Source organism: Pseudochaenichthys georgianus, chromosome 16 (assembly GCF_902827115.2).
Source record: "Pseudochaenichthys georgianus chromosome 16, fPseGeo1.2, whole genome shotgun sequence".
Taxonomy (NCBI): domain Eukaryota; kingdom Metazoa; phylum Chordata; class Actinopteri; order Perciformes; family Channichthyidae; genus Pseudochaenichthys; species Pseudochaenichthys georgianus.
This window is the reverse complement of record NC_047518.2, coordinates 36028111-36043847: the sequence shown is the minus strand read 5'-3', so window position 1 is coordinate 36043847 and position 15737 is coordinate 36028111. Positions and strand designations below refer to the sequence as shown.

General features: G+C 38.6%; 2 protein-coding genes across 4 annotated transcripts; both read left to right on the top strand.

The window, feature by feature from the left end:
- The first annotated feature begins 116 nt into the window (after nucleotides 1-116).
- LOC117461044 (cornifelin-like) lies at nucleotides 117-1866 on the top strand. Its single transcript, XM_034102722.2, has 4 exons — nucleotides 117-225; nucleotides 907-1056; nucleotides 1169-1305; nucleotides 1530-1866. The coding sequence occupies exons 2-4, from the start codon at nucleotides 948-950 to the stop codon at nucleotides 1626-1628; spliced, it is 345 nt and encodes a 114-aa protein (XP_033958613.1). The 5' UTR covers nucleotides 117-225; nucleotides 907-947; the 3' UTR covers nucleotides 1629-1866.
- A 2606-nt stretch (nucleotides 1867-4472) lies between these two features.
- oscp1b (organic solute carrier partner 1b) lies at nucleotides 4473-13837 on the top strand. Of its 3 annotated transcripts, XM_034101519.2 has the most exons (11): nucleotides 4473-4691; nucleotides 5377-5403; nucleotides 7375-7529; nucleotides 7889-8056; nucleotides 8593-8673; nucleotides 8793-8896; nucleotides 10379-10507; nucleotides 11473-11542; nucleotides 11770-11909; nucleotides 12008-12071; nucleotides 12947-13837. In XM_034101519.2, exons 1-11 carry the CDS (start codon nucleotides 4580-4582, stop codon nucleotides 13064-13066), a joined length of 1170 nt encoding a protein of 389 aa, XP_033957410.1. In that variant the 5' UTR covers nucleotides 4473-4579; the 3' UTR covers nucleotides 13067-13837. The 3 variants fall into 3 exon arrangements, with proteins under 3 accessions (XP_033957410.1, XP_033957411.1, XP_033957409.1); XM_034101520.2 differs by lacking the exon at nucleotides 5377-5403 and having other exon boundaries at nucleotides 4494-4691; XM_034101518.2 differs by lacking the exon at nucleotides 5377-5403 and having other exon boundaries at nucleotides 4610-4691; nucleotides 7394-7529.
- Nucleotides 13838-15737: the final 1900 nt, after the last annotated feature.

The window sequence follows — 15737 nt, the reverse complement described above, 5'->3', positions numbered from 1 at the left end:
TGTTCCAGTGATCTGTAGATATCTGTGAATATACAGACCATCAGCCTCAAAGCAAAGCAGCAGTTCTAATAGTCTTAGTTTGTCTGCAGATCTTTGTCATCCTCAGAAACAGCCTTTTGATTTGACAAACCAGCATTTCACAGCTCGAGCTCGTCACTGCTTCCTGTGTGCGGTGTGCAGCTTGTCAGCCTGATCAGACTGAGAGCACACCGACCGAATCTTCTGGTAAGTGACAGCTTTTCTCCTCTCGCAGGAGATTATTAACTTAAGAATTCACTATTTATTCACTTAAGATTAATTTGTTAATAAAACATAGTTCAATATCTTTTAAATGTTTTACTTTCGTGCAATCATGATAAACTCATGCTGACGGCACTGAAACAAGATAACTTATGAACTGTTCTTAAAGTAACACATTCATTTTCACGGCCGTTTGTATATAGTTAGAGTTACTGTTATGAGAATATTTGTATTTCTCACTTAAAGCCATCATCTTTCAATTAATAAGTGTGAAAATGGCAAAAAGTCAACAATATTAAGTCTCATTCGGTGTTAATAGAGAAATATCTCTATTAAATGTTTGTTGATACATAATATGCTTTGCAGGGAAATCATGAATTCTGATTAAGCTATTGAGTGTGAATAATGCATGAACTCTTTCTTCAGTTATGCTCCAACGAAGAGCTTAAGAATATATTTAGTCATAGCTCTGAATTATTCCTTTCAGCATGAGATGTCCTTTACTGAAAAGGCTTGGCATTGCAGTACTGTATATGTAAAAAAAAGTATAGAAACAGTTGTAGATTTACATGGAAAGTGTTATTAAGATACATTCTCCCATAGCTTTTCATCCTGCAACACAAACTATCATGCTATCCAGTGCTAAGTGTTTCATTTAACTTTTAGATAGCTTTATTGGAAACAACAAGCAGGTCCAGTAATCCAACATGTCAAGCCCAGTGGTCACCCAACCGGCTGCAGGCAGCTACGGGACGAACGTCCAAACGGGGGAGTGGAGCACCGGCCTCTGCTCCTGCTTCAGCGACTTGTTAGTCTGTGAGTACCACTTAAGAAATCTGACATTATACATTTTTCTCTATACACTAAAGGCACACTTTCATGTTTTTTCTTTTTAAAAACTCACACTGAAATACCCATCTTTGTGCAGGTGCTATTGGTTGCTGCTGTCCAATTGCCTTGAGCTGCTACACTGCTCATAAGTATGGAGAAAACTGCTGTTTGGGTTGTCTGCCAGGAGGCTCAACAGCCATGAGGACTCACATGAGACTCACTTATGGCATAGAGGTCAGTTACTTATGTTATTGAATTACAAACTCAAATAACACCGTTGTATTTTGGGTGGTGCTGTATGAAGACTGCATTTCAATAGCTCTGATGAAAGACAGAGATTGCATTCATTTAGGAAATGTTAGGTGTTTCCTTCAATTGAGAAAACTGAACAGTGGTGCATTTCCTCACAGTGGGTTTTGGTTCCGTGTTGTGATTTTGTTGCAATCTTCTCACCACAGGGAACAATAATCAACGATGCCTTGATGACCTTTTGCTGCGGACTCTGTGAGGTGTGCAGGATGGCGCGTGAAATCCGCATCAGGAATGGAGAAGTGTAATCTCGAGAAGACATAAAAACGATTCTGGTCCACTAAACAGTATTTTCTGGTGATTAATGATGTTCAGCTATTGTGAAAGTAATGTCTTGTAATTGCTGTATCCTGGCTTTTTCATGCAGAGAATTGAGCTAATGAATTATGCAAATCTGGGCCTTATGCCTGTTACGGAAATCTTAGACCTAGTCAATACTGTGGAGATACACAGGTCAGAATGATCGACAATAAATGGTGAAACAAACAGAGTTGTCTGGTTATTTATTTGAATATTCAAAGACACAGGTCTCACAGAGTATAGGATAGTCTGCAGGAGTTCATTAGAGTATGCAGAGAAAACAGCACATATCAGGAAATGGTATTGTTGTTAGACAATGCTTTTAGAAGCATTTGGTTTTACCATATTTATAGGTAACGTAAGAAATTGCCACTACATGCCTTATGTGCCTGTCTAACTGTGTAAGTGCCTGTATACTGATCTGCATTGCTGTAAATAAACTGCGTTATTCAATCACTCACAACATGATTCATTACATTCAAGCATGGAACATTTTGTACAACATTGTTTGATCAAAAACATGGATTGTCTTGTTTTCGATGAAGACAAACCCTTCCTTAACCATTGTTTTTGTAACATTTGTGGATTTTGACCATACAGTTAACATTGTGACACTATGAAATATGGTGGACTTGACACACCCATCACAGGTCTTAGTTGTGATTATTGCACAGAGTTATTTCCTAACTCTTTTCCTCATTACAAGACTCTCACTGGCTTCATTTGGTGAAAGTTGTCAGTATTTCACAAGCTCAAAATCCACTAAATATTCAATATTGCTTTAACCGTTGTGTTGTGTTCGAAAGCTGTTATCGTTCATGGCGTTCGCGGCGTTCAGTCCAAAACACAACAAATAAATGACTATCATCCAATATTGTTTTAACTACATCTTAACTAACTTATTATGCATTTATAACCGTACAATCCTGTTGTAATTGTATTCTATGGCCCCAAAACACATTACACCACATATTACACACGTGCATGTGTGTGTTCAGGTTCAAGTGTTAGTGTACATATTCTTTGAGAAAGGTGGAGTTCCCGTGGGGGGCAGAGGGAGGGGAGACCAGGTGTATGTTGCGAAATATTGCAAAAATATTGTTACTGTTGATGAAGGGGGGGGGGAGGGGTGTCTAAAGTCAAAGATGAACCTTGATTGGGCCAAATTTGACCTCGAGTGACCCACAACAATTATGCTGGGTCTTCAGACCTGAACACCAAATTAGACACTTTTTTTGTAGAGACCTTCAGACTTGGCTAAAATTGTGAAAATCAGTTTTGTAGTGTTTATATAGCTGTTGTGGAGGATATCATGAAGCCTTGTCCCGATACAAAAAACTAGAGCGTATTATTATATCATTTAACTTGAAACGGGTCACGGGAGACCCGAACACAACATAAGGGTTAACAGACCTTTGTGCATGCTGTGTTTTATCATGTGCATGTGGAATTGTTCTGTTCCTCCTTCATCAGATACGTTTTACTTCAGAACATAGGGCTTAACCACACATCGATTACAAATTGCAAAAGTCCGTTTTGGTGTCTTATAGAGTCAAACATGCTTCAGTATCTTCATCAGATACATCTGCACATCAAGCACTCCTGTTATTATACAACAAGTAGCCTACGTATATATTAGATATTAGCCCTTAAGCATGGAACAACTACAGTCATTCTGAAGTGCAGACAGTTTAATGTCCTAAAAACTGCTTGTTTCTGATTGTGGCTCCCTCTGCTGTTCGTTATACAGCCATAGCTACCATGTGTGTCCCTCTTCACAGCTCTTTGACTATGGCAGGAAACCCTCTGAGTTTCTGGTTGGATGTGAAATAGGTCTAATTTAAGAAGAGGTTGAACGCAAGAGAGGTTAAACTTTGCAAAGTATACCAAAAAGGAGATCAAATGAGCAGAAACGATATACTATAGTGACCTTTTCTGTTGTTTTTAGTTTAGACATGTGGTGTGGAGTAGAATGTAATCTACACTGTACCACCAAACAGGGTTTTAAAAATCAGCCATGTTTTAAAATGTATTCAGCTAAAAAGATTTCATGACATTTTCAAACCGGTATAGATTATTTGGGTGTGTATGGAATGTGCCGATTGAACATCTTCTGAAACTGGGATTATTAAAAGCTAATATAAATCTTCAGAAAAAAAGTGTTTAGCCTGAGGGAGTCCCAATGATTTCATTCTTCATAAATAATCTCAGGAAATAATACTATAACTATTTCTTCCATTCGCACACATGTCTCATTGTGAACCTACTTCAACCAACTGATGTATTGAACTCAGTGTGAACTGAAACCGTAAATGTTAAGGGAAACAAAAAGTACAGACTTGCTGCTCACATTATTGACCCCAACATAGATCTGCAAGTTCAGCAGCATTGTGTTCAGTTTTGAAAATGGGAATAAGGACGTTTTGTACAAAAATAACTGTTACCTATCCTCCCCCTAATTGTTCTGCTTCAGGGTGCTTTGATCACCGTGGTTTATTTTCTTAGTTATACTTGCACTTAGTAATCACCCCACTACAATAGTTGGAGTACTACAACAAATACCCAACTTTAAGGCCATACAGATTTGGAATACTTTTTTGAAAAACCACGAGAAAGCTTAAAATCCATCGGGAAAACAACAAACATTATATTAGTGATTTAGAGATTATATGACTGAATAAAATGGCCCATTTAATTCCCCTAAACATTTCACATCCGATTGATCCCGCCCCTTCACTCGTACGTCATAACGCACAACGCGCTGATTGGCTGTTTGCTTCGTGGCCTGGCAACCAGAAGAAGCTTTACTAAACAGACCCTACTACCAGTAGCATCTGAGCTAGCTAAAACTGCTAGCTTTCTACGTTTTCCAGGGAGATTGAAGCGTCCAAATACCACCATGTCTTCAAGAACTCTGCCTCTGCTATTCATCAATCTCGGCGGGGAAATGCTGTACATCCTGGACCAGCGGCTTCGCGCTCAGAATATCCCTGCTGACAAAGCTAAGAAAGGTAGCTAGCTTAGCAAGCTAACAACACTAATGTCACCCTGCAGTAACACCTTAGTGTTACCATGGCGATAACGGTACATTCATGTCAGTCTGTTTACCGTTACTGAATTCAGAATATCGTGGCTTTGTAAGCCACGATAAAGCAAATGTAAGAGTTAACATTAGTAAGTCAACATGCAAAGGCTTTAAGTCCCAGGCTCCTCCAACAATGCAACACAATATAAGACATAAAACAATAACAAAGACAATGAAAATAGTGCAAAGTAGTAGAAATAAAATTCTGCAATATGATGTTGCAAGACCAATGTGTCAGTAATGCAGAAGAAGTTAACTATATGTCAAATAAAATACAATAAGTTAAATGTTGCAAGTGACCAAGTAGATGCAGTATATTCATGTCAAATTGAATAGCTGGTAAACTATTTTGAAGATTTTGATAAAATCATAAATCACATAGAAAACAGTGACTGTTGCATGGGGCACTGTAATTAGGAATTCAGAACAAATAGTTGTAATACTTCATTTTCAACTAATGTGAAACTGCACTATCTGTTCTGCTATATATCATTTAAGGATGCATTCCAAAGTAGTAAACAACAGCCTTTAGTCTCTTGTCATTCAACAATCTGGTTTTCCAAACATTCTTTCATTTATCTCTATCTTTTTTTAAATCATAAACTTCCCAGGCTGGACAGAGGATGACAGAAGGAAAGGTATAATACAGAGCTTTGGCATAATCTCGCATTGATGCATTAGTAGCTCTTTACTTTGCTTGGGCCTAGACTGAAGCAGCACGCTGAATAAACAATCGGACTTGGAAAACAGACAACAGATGCACTGCAGTTGTCTTTGCACCCAGGTACATCCTGTAAGGTCACTCAAATGCTCACTTCCTGGTAGGGTTGCAAAGGGGCGCAAAGTTTCCGGTACATTTCCAGAAAGTTTCCATGGGAAATTAAGCTGGGGAATTTTGGAAATATTCTATGCAAAATTAAACAAAAAACATGACATTTCAACAGATTTTTTTTTATTTATGTTTTTATAAGTAGAAGAGAACAAGTTTTAATTATTTAATTGAACAATTATTTGTTTGATTGAAGAACGAAAACAGGAATGTTTTAAAAAATGAACACAAATGCACCCCCCATCCAAAAATCCCCACAAAGTCCCATTCAAAATGTTAAACGAAAAGAGCTCTTCCTGGGCCTCATCAACATCCAACTCTTCCTCTTCCTCTTCAGTGTCACTGTCCAGCCTTGTTGAGGATGGCTCTGTGTCAGGCTCTGAGCCTTAGGTTTGCCCGAATGCCAACCCGTTTTTCCACTCTCACATTTGTGAGCCTGTTGCGAACCTTTGTGTGTTCTCAATAGCCATGCAGTAAGCAAATTGCTATGGCATGGATATTCAAGTGTACTTGAATGGCATCTGTTTGTTTTAGCCAAGATTATGCTAAAATATACTTTCCCCAACTATATTTAACTTCCCTATGAAGAGCCAACCTTCAATTTTGAAAATTCCCAGTTTATCCCCTGTCGTGGCTTCCTTCCTTGTCTTTCCATCAAGCCACTAGACGCCTTAAACAGACAGTTCTAACTCGTTTATTTCCTTTAAATTACGCACAGTTTGAAGTGTTGCTTGGCCTCCGATGGTTTAGAAGATGTTGCGATGTGTTTGCTCAAAGTAAAATAACAAACTTTTGCACATGCAACAAAGAAAATAGGCCTTTACAATATTCAAAAGAAATAGGCAAAACTGAAATAAAATAACAAACAACTTAGGTATTCTTTCTTTCTTGATAATGCTTATAACTTCATAACTTAAAGGGTACTTGTACGATCTGTATGTACGCGTACGGTACGAGTACCGTTAAAAACTGTTCCTCGACGGCGTCTCTCAACAGGTTGCCCATCACTGTGGCTTTAGCACAGGCGCCGTGGGAATTGTAGTCCTTTATAGTGCGTTGACTACAGACGTCACAATTAGGTGGCCTTTCTTATCAAATCTAAATACTGGCTCTAACATCCCCGTTAATTCCCATGGAAAGTTTCCATCTTTGAAAATTCCCGGAATTTTGCAACCCTACTTCCTGGTCATAACTGTAATTGTTTAATTCACATTATGAGGAAGGGAATTATTTATAATTACTGCACATTTTTGATTATCAATAAATAAATAAAAAACAAGTGCATTGTTTATTCTGCATATATAAAGAAGCTCATATTGTAATGACTGTCTCTAATCTGAGAGCAGTGTTTTATTTTTTACAGCTTTTGTTTCGTAGTTGAACTTTAGCTTCCTTACTTCCTGGGTAAGTAGCACTACAGAAAATACTTCATAGCCCAACTTTGGTAATTAATTACGTGTATTTACTTCTCCCTTGAGCCAAAACAGCTTGTCATCACTCCTGCTCATTGCAACAGAGATTGCTGGACATGACAAATCACATTTTTCTGAAGTGTGAACACAGAAGAAATCTAGCTTGCTAACGCCCCTCTTCCAACTAGGAAATATGCAGTTGGCTTTTCCCGCTTCTGCTTTATTAGGGCTGCTGTTAGGCTTTGGAAAAAGGGTTTTATGCTAACATATAGTGCTGCCAAATTCTGAGCTAACAGTGTGATAAGTACTTGTGTCTAACCTCACTTAACAATGTGCGGACTTGTCTGTTCTACTGTTGTCTTAACTAGTTATGAATGACATCATCAGCACCATGTTCAACAAAAAGTTCCTAGACGAGCTTTTTAAGCCCCAGGAGCTCTACTCCAAAAAGGCCCTGCGGACGGTGTTCGACCGGCTCGCCCACGCCTCAATAATGAGACTCAATCAAGCGAGCATGGACAAGGTAAGTCATCCTGTACATGTGCATACTGTGTTATATCTTGCAGATGTGCAATTGTTGTGTTCCCCCTTTTTCTCATTTGAATGCTTTCTTGAGTACACTTGGCTTAACCAAACATTAATCATAATCTCTCATCATCTGCACAGTGATGTCAGTCTGTTCTGCAGCCTTCTTAGTATACACACTAGATTAGTAATTAAGATGAACATAATTCACATCTTTATAAGATAAATATACACATCAATCAATGCTTCGTGATTATACAAGTGTGTACATATTGTGTTGCCCTTGAGCAAAGAACCACAACATTAATCCTGAGGTGCAGACAGATTCATATTCTGTACGTGGCTCCCCCTCCTCAGCTCTATGACTTGATGACCATGGCTTTCAAGTACCAGGTGCTCCTCTGTCCCCGACCTAAGGACATCCTCCTCGTCTCCTTCAACCACATGGATGCAATCAAAGAGTTTGTGAAAGACATTCCCTGCATTCTCACCCAGGTTGATGAGACGTACCAACAACTCATACAGGTTTGTGTGGCTGTGGTTGGATATTAACTAGATTTAATTGAATAGGAGGGTGGACACAAAAGGCCTTCAAACTGAGCTATAAAACACAAATAACTTCAGTTGTAAAATAGTGATGTTTGTTGTTGTTTGTAGTTAAGACATGCAGTCAGGTGGCGAGTACAGAACTCCCCTTACACTTTAGTAACACGAAACAAAAAGCGATAACTTGCAATGTATCAACGCACAGGGTTTCAAAACTGCCATGACAATTGATGTGACCAAGAAAATGAAACGCGCATCACATGATGGGAATGTCCATATATCAGACCAATCCTATAAAGCAAAAAAAAACACAACATCATCAAATTCAAGTAAATAAAAGCATTTTAATTGAAGCCGACCTTTTGATCTACTCTCCTGATTCAATATGGTCACGGATGCAGGTGGTGCATTATACTGTCATCATTTCAAATACACAGCAATGTGATGCACATGCTATGTCAAATCTCAGCAGCACAACATTATTTTCAAGTCATTTTTATTTGTGTATTTTCTAGATCTATACGAACTTGTCTAGTGGGGAATTCCAGCTGATCAGACAAACTCTCCTTATCTTCTTCCAAGACATGCATATAAGAGTAAGTCTGTTACGTTGGCCCATTTGAAATCATCAGATGAGATTATATGGGATTATCTTGTGTTGTCTTTTGTTTTGATCTTCCTCACGAGCCTGTTTCTTTGTTTCCTCCCATGCCAGGTGTCTATTTTCCTGAAGGATAAAGTGCAGAACTCCAACGGTCGCTTTGTGCTTCCCACCAGTGGTCCTGTGCCTTATGGAACACAAGTCCCTGGCTTGATAAGGTACATCTGTACACATCTGTTTTCACGCAGACCCAGACCATCTTCACTCTATGGATTGGTAGAGATGAAACAGGTGGAATGATCTTTAATGCCTTGTGGTCTCTCATGCTTTCTGATCTTACCAACACGCTGTAATCTTAAGTGAACCTATCTGCAGCTAATAGCATTACAGAGGTTTGGTTTAAAAGGCATTTACTTTCTAATTTTAGAAGTGAGGTATATTTACCTTGGATCAAATCACTTGAACTATTTCATGTAAGGCAAGGCAAGTTTATTTATATAGCACCTTTCAGCACGCGACAATTCAAAGTGCTTTACAAAATCAATTAAAAGACATTTTAAGAATAAGTAAAAACACATTATATAATGGCATTTTACAACAGGCATTAAAAAGCAAAGATAATAAAATAAACACAACAGGTATACAATACACGTATAAAAGGCATACTGCAGTACGAATATGAGCAGCTCAATTAAAAGCAGCGACAAAAAGATATGTTTTCAGTCTCAATTTGAAAATAATAAGAGTTTCTGCAGACATGCACGATTCGGGCAGTTTGTTCCAGATTGTCGGGGCATAATAGCTAAACGCTGCTTTTCCATGTTTTGTTCTTACTCTCGGAACCGATAGCAGACCCGTCCCAGAAGACCTGGGATGGTTTGGCACCTTGATGGTTCATAATTATATAGAAGAATATACTTTGGTCCTAAACCATTTTGTGATTTAAAAAACAGCAATAGTACCTTCAAATCAATTATTTAGCCGACTGGAAGCCAGTGTAAAGATTTCAGAACCGGACTGATGTGATCCACTGTTTTAGTGAGGACTCGAGCAGCAGCGTTCTGAATCAGCTGCAGCTTTCTAATGGATTTGTTTGTCAGCCCTGTGAATACACTATTGCAGTAGTCGAGTCTACTGCAGATAAAAGCATGGGCAAGCTTTTCTAAATCCATTAGTTGTTTAATCCTTGATATGTTCTTCAGGTGATGGTATGCAGACTTAATAACTGTTGTAATGTGACTGAGTCCATCACTACACCTACATTTCTAGCTTTACTAGTTGTTTTGTAGTCTGCCGGCTGAAGCTCTGCGATTACTTTTAATCAGTCCTTCTTTGCTCCAAAATGTATTCTTATTTTAATTTATGTTAAGATAACAACAATCCATAATGTTAAGATGAATTATACATTCTAGATGGGATGGTTTACTCCCGGGGCTTTCTTACCTCTTCTGCACAATCTATGCGTTTTATGTCAAATACTTAATTTGTGCTTATAAATTAAATTAAACATGGAAAAAATGTATACATTGAGGAAACTGGCTCACATGTAGAACATCCGAGATTCAACAGTGTTCAATTATTCAAAGCAAAAGCGGTCTGGAGGACTTCCTTAGTGTTCACAGAAAATGTTACCGAAATGTCTGTGCGTAGAGATTGAATGAAATCGTGATATGTTGTGTTTTTGTATCTGTTTATTCCAGGATGTTTAGCTGTACCGGTAAAGAGGTGTCCAGGCTGCAGTTCAGTAATGGAGGAAACTATAATGCTGCTATCCGGGAGGGATCATTCGAGATATTTGGAGACAGGGTCACCAAACTAGGAACAAACATGTAAGAAGCTGCAAAGTATAACGAATGTACAGGAACACAGCTGCATGGCACTTGATTTATTCAATGGCAGTAGATTGATGATTATTTCTCTGGCCCAGGTATTGAGATAAGAAGTCTAAGAAATCTAAATGTCGAACTAATAGTTTTGTCATTTCATTACATTACGGTGTGAAAAACCTAAATAAATGTTGAGTTAAAGGTGGGGTAGGTAATTCACTTAAAATACACTTTTTGCTATATTCCATGGAATGCTCTTAACATCCCGATAGCAATGAATATCTGAAGTGCTTTGACAATAAATACATTTAAAAAAATGTAATCTGTGGAAGCCGTAGCGCTATAAAAAGTACGACCAATCATCTGAGCCGGCTAAAGTAACTGGATGGCCTACCTGCCTGTCAGCCTTCCATCTCGTGCACAAACTTATCTGGTGCCCTCATTGGTCAAGTGTGCGTTCGTGTGTGTTGGAGGAGGGGCTCTGTAAGGAAGTCTGAAGGAAGGGGCAGATTTTTTCCGGTTGTGTACTTTCAAATTCTAGCGCACTCGAGCTGGTTTCTCCATTCTTACCTACCCCACCTTTAAGAGTATAAAGCAGTGTTTCTCAAACTTTTTCATACCAAGGACCACTTAACCAATAAAAAAACACTTGCGGACCACCTAACTCCACAAATATCCAAAAACACATCGTTTTTTACAAATCGCCTGAAAATGGTACAAACAAGTGGCCAACATGTGTGATGAAGGTGTTTATTTGGGCTATATCATGCAATCGAAAGTGAAACTTAAGCTCCCTCCATTGCGGAGATATTCCCGCGAGAGTGCGGAAAACTTAAATACATTTAAAATGTGAAATGTTACCAATATACTCACGGACCAATAGGGGGCGCTCACGGACCACACTTTGAGAAGCACTGGTATAAAGCCATGTTGTGCTAAATGTTAATTCTCACTTTTTCATCATTTAGGTACAGTGTAAGCCGCCCAGTGGAAACACTCATGTCAGGAACGTCTACAAATTCTGCTCAGCACGCAAAGGTGAACAGCTTCACTTTAAACATTCCTTATTTTATGAATGCTCACATTGTTCACTGATTTCATGCACAAGATGTACATTTTAAGACAGGTTCGGACGTTGTCTCCTCACATGTCCTCAGCACATCAAAAGTGACTCTGCCTTATGGTGCATAATCATCAGCAGCAGGGTCTTGTAGACAGCAGTTTCACCGTGAATACACTGAGTGAACAAGCCATTGTGTGTACAGGTCAACATGGCTCCCAACCCTCTGGCCAAAGAGGAGCTGAATCTGTTGGCCAGGTTAATGGGAGGGTTAGAAGTTCAGAAACCAGGAAATGCAGACAACGGCTTCAGAGTCAACCTCTTTGCCACAGATGAGGAAGAAGAGTGAGTCCCCTTATTTGTGTATGTACCTTCAATGTGTTGACCTAAACTTTTATAATAACTCGAAACTAACGTTGTGACTCTTTTTTATTCATTCACAGAGAGGCATTTATATCAAGACCAGATGAGCTTTCATATGGAGTCATAAAGATCCAAGCAACACAGGTAAAGCATCCTTCCTCACTAAGTGTTTCTTTAAGGATGAAATCATTGGATGTCCAGGATTTGTGTAGTGAACATTTAAGCTGGAATGCACATTTAGTGACAGCAACTAGTTTTCTCAGACGTATTGATTACAAGATTACTCTAGTTGGGGAGGTCTGTGGTCGACAGGCGGAGACGCAGTGAGTGACGTCAGGTTTGTTTACGTCCGGCTAGGAAAGGAGCTTGGTTGGGCCTGAGATATTAGAGCCTCTTTATCTCTTGTGTCCATTCTATCACTTCAGTTTTTGTTCCGTTTGAATGTCTGCTTCCCTGGTTGGATACTGCTCTCCTCACATCTGAGACTGGTCTTCAAGGTGTCCAAAAAGTGCAATTTAGTTTTTGGCAACATTTAAGTAACCATGTTTAAAGACATAGTAATAACATATGGGACCTGTCTAAGAAAAACATTGACTCAAGGGTTTTTATCTCAGATCTAATATGTTTGTCTGCGACAAGCAAATTGTGGCCAATATGTAATAATAATAAATTATATTTCTATGGCGCTTTTCTTGAACCCAAAGATGCTTTACATTTGGGAGGGAGGGTAGGCAAACAAAACAAAACAGAAAAGCAGTCAGGAGGAAGTTGGACAAATGTAGTCTGCATTGATTCAACGTGTCAGCCTCAGCACTAGGCTGGTTTGCACCGTTAGTAAGAAGGTCACATGAGTAGAATCTGCTCCAAAAGTTGCTTATCTCAATGATAGGCTTTGGGTTATTCCGTCAACGATCAGAGATGTGAGGCTTGGCCAGTCCAACAGGATTTACTTGAATGAGGTTTAAGTCCTTATGATGACCACTCAAGCCCTCTGATTGGTGGATTACATTGTCTTTCAGGACCAGCAGGCCAGTGCAGAGCTGGCCAAGATCATGGGGGAGTTTTCGGAGTCAGGAGATCAATCTCCCATCGTCAGCAGCAAAGGAGACGACCTTCTGGCCATGATGGACGGGCTGTGACATGGTCATCCTGGCGGCAATGCTCAAGGGGTGAGGCTTAATGCATCGTCAACAGTCTTTACTGTGGACAAGCCTTCTGTCTACCTGCATACTGTTTACACCTCACATGCAGAGAGAAGACCTCCTTCTTGGGGTGTTTCTAAAATGCAGATGTCAGCAGGTGTTCCCATTGGTCATCAAATGATCAGTGCATTGCGTGTTGAACATGTGTACGTGGTTATAGCAAAACATATGTGTCTAATGTCATGATGCGTTTTAGAAAGCAGTCAGACTGCTGTTCAAAACACACATTCCTTTCATTTCAAGCAATATCATTTATTTTGAATGTTATCTCAGTTTTAGTTGATTTGGGAGTTCTAATGGGAAAACTAGGATATAAGTTATTATGTGATGATTGTGGGGTTATCAGAGGAAACCCAAGTACTCTTTCTAGTGTGATTCAATTCCCTCAAATCTTTGTTTTCATAAGATATATTTTCATGAATCGCACTGTACTACCTTAAAACAGTCTGAGAGGAGCAACTTAACATTTTACTACCCTGACATGTCTCTCTCATTGAGCCTGGAGATGTGCTCATTGATGAGTACATCATTATCATATAGAGTAATACAATATATGTAACCATCTAATATGTAAATATGTTTGTTGCATACTTTATTTATTTGAATGTATAATTTTCTAAAAAATAGGAAAATGCATATTACTACCGTTGATATATTGTTGTATGTGCGATATATGTTTTTTAATAAAAAGGTGACGAAAATGAACAAGTGTTTGGCATCATTGTATGAACTATATCAGCGGATTTGGCACTGATGCAATAGAGTGTTAGAAATGGCATGAAACTTGTAATAGCTTGTTGTAGTACAAATAAGTAACAGCAGGAGGAGCTGTCTGATATCTAAACATAATGCACTGGATGCGAGTCAAACTCACTACACAGTTGATACAGAGAATGTTAGTATCAGTCATCATGCTGTTCTTTAGAAATAAATGCACCAAAACGTTTTTGTTTTTTAAATGAACTTACGTTAGGAGTTTACGATTCACTGAAACTACAAATATGTAAATAAAGGCCAATATAATCAATTGCACCTTAAACCACCAAACCAGAACAATAAAAGCAAAATTGTTGATGGTAATAAATGAATTAAACTATTTTAGCTCCAGTACGGATATAAATGAGAATTGCTATAGCAACAGATTTGTGTGCAGTCTGCCTGCAGATTGCTGAGACTGTCTGCTGCACTCCCAGCCACACACAAACATGGTGCATACCATGCAGGCAAAACAAGCTGAGACATTACCCTCAATTGATTCTGGTGAGGGCTTCCTAATGGTCTTGGCAAAGGAGAGATGAGAAACACTACGTGCCCTGAGGACTCAGCAAAACAAACAGAAACCAGAGCTCATGCCAGTCATCCTAAACTCTCTAGAAAACGGTTTTACCCTAAATGTTTGCAAGACTGCTTTCGTTATCATTTTAGGAGCATATTGAAAAACAACATCAATGTGACTTCTGGGATTATATTTAACAGAGAGATTTTAAATGACAGAGTTTAAAAAGTGCTGCGACATTCCCATTAGGCATGAGTAAAGGATTTTATTCAACAAAAAAGTATTTAATCTTAATTTCCCTATGCCAAAAGAGCCACTAAAACATGTTTCTCTCTCAGACCTTGCATTTTGAGTCATGATTCAGGTTCCTCTTTAAAGACTGTGGGCAGGACACTGTAAAGCCACAGGCTGACAAGTGTTTCATGTGGCCGGGGGAATAGGCTCTGCTGAGTCAATGCAGGAAGATGAGTGCAACTCAGAAAGGCTTCTGCCATTTAGCTTGCCCTCTCTGTCTGTCTCACCTGCCCACCGGTTTGAAACTGGTAGCTGTGGGTGGAATTGAAGATGAATCGGAGAATCTAAATTGGGAACATGTGGGCTTCTATAAATGTCACTCATTCCCATGCTTGCTGAGTAAACCAACAAGACATTTACTTTTCTTTTTTTGTCAGCTGAATTGGCATTTGTGTGTTAGCAATGTGATCCTGCGAAATTGCAATTATTTCAATTATTTCAAAAAGGTCTAACATATTTAAAACCTAGCTTTTATCATATGAAGTACTGATGAAGACTCACAGTTTCACTGAGTCATATGGTAACCTGAATGAAGTGCAATATGTGTGTCATTAATAAGCAGTTGGAATAGATCATTTGATGAACCAACTATTTATTTGGCAAAGATATATTCACAGTTACATTCAGTTAGACTAGACACATAGACACCATCATAGGTATTTGGTGGCTTCCCTAAAAGGAAAAGGCTGTTTTATATGGATTTATATTTGTGATTTAGGTGGAACTGAAGATGTAAGACACTTTCATGTAGTATTGTTCATTTGTGTTATTTATTGGTTGTGAAAATGGGTGTTTTGAGAGCTCTTTGCCGCATCGTTTTTTATCTTGTTTTTTATTTTTGTCTGTCTTACAAATGTTTTAGCACAATGGTACCTCATTGTTTTAACACTTATTTCATGACACAATAAATAACCTCTGGTATTATATATTCACATTGACATTTACAACTGGTCTTTTTTAAATTACGCAATAAACGTGTCTTAGTGTATTTAACCTTTCCCGTAAAAAGCAACTATGATGTCATGTGTTTCATTTAGC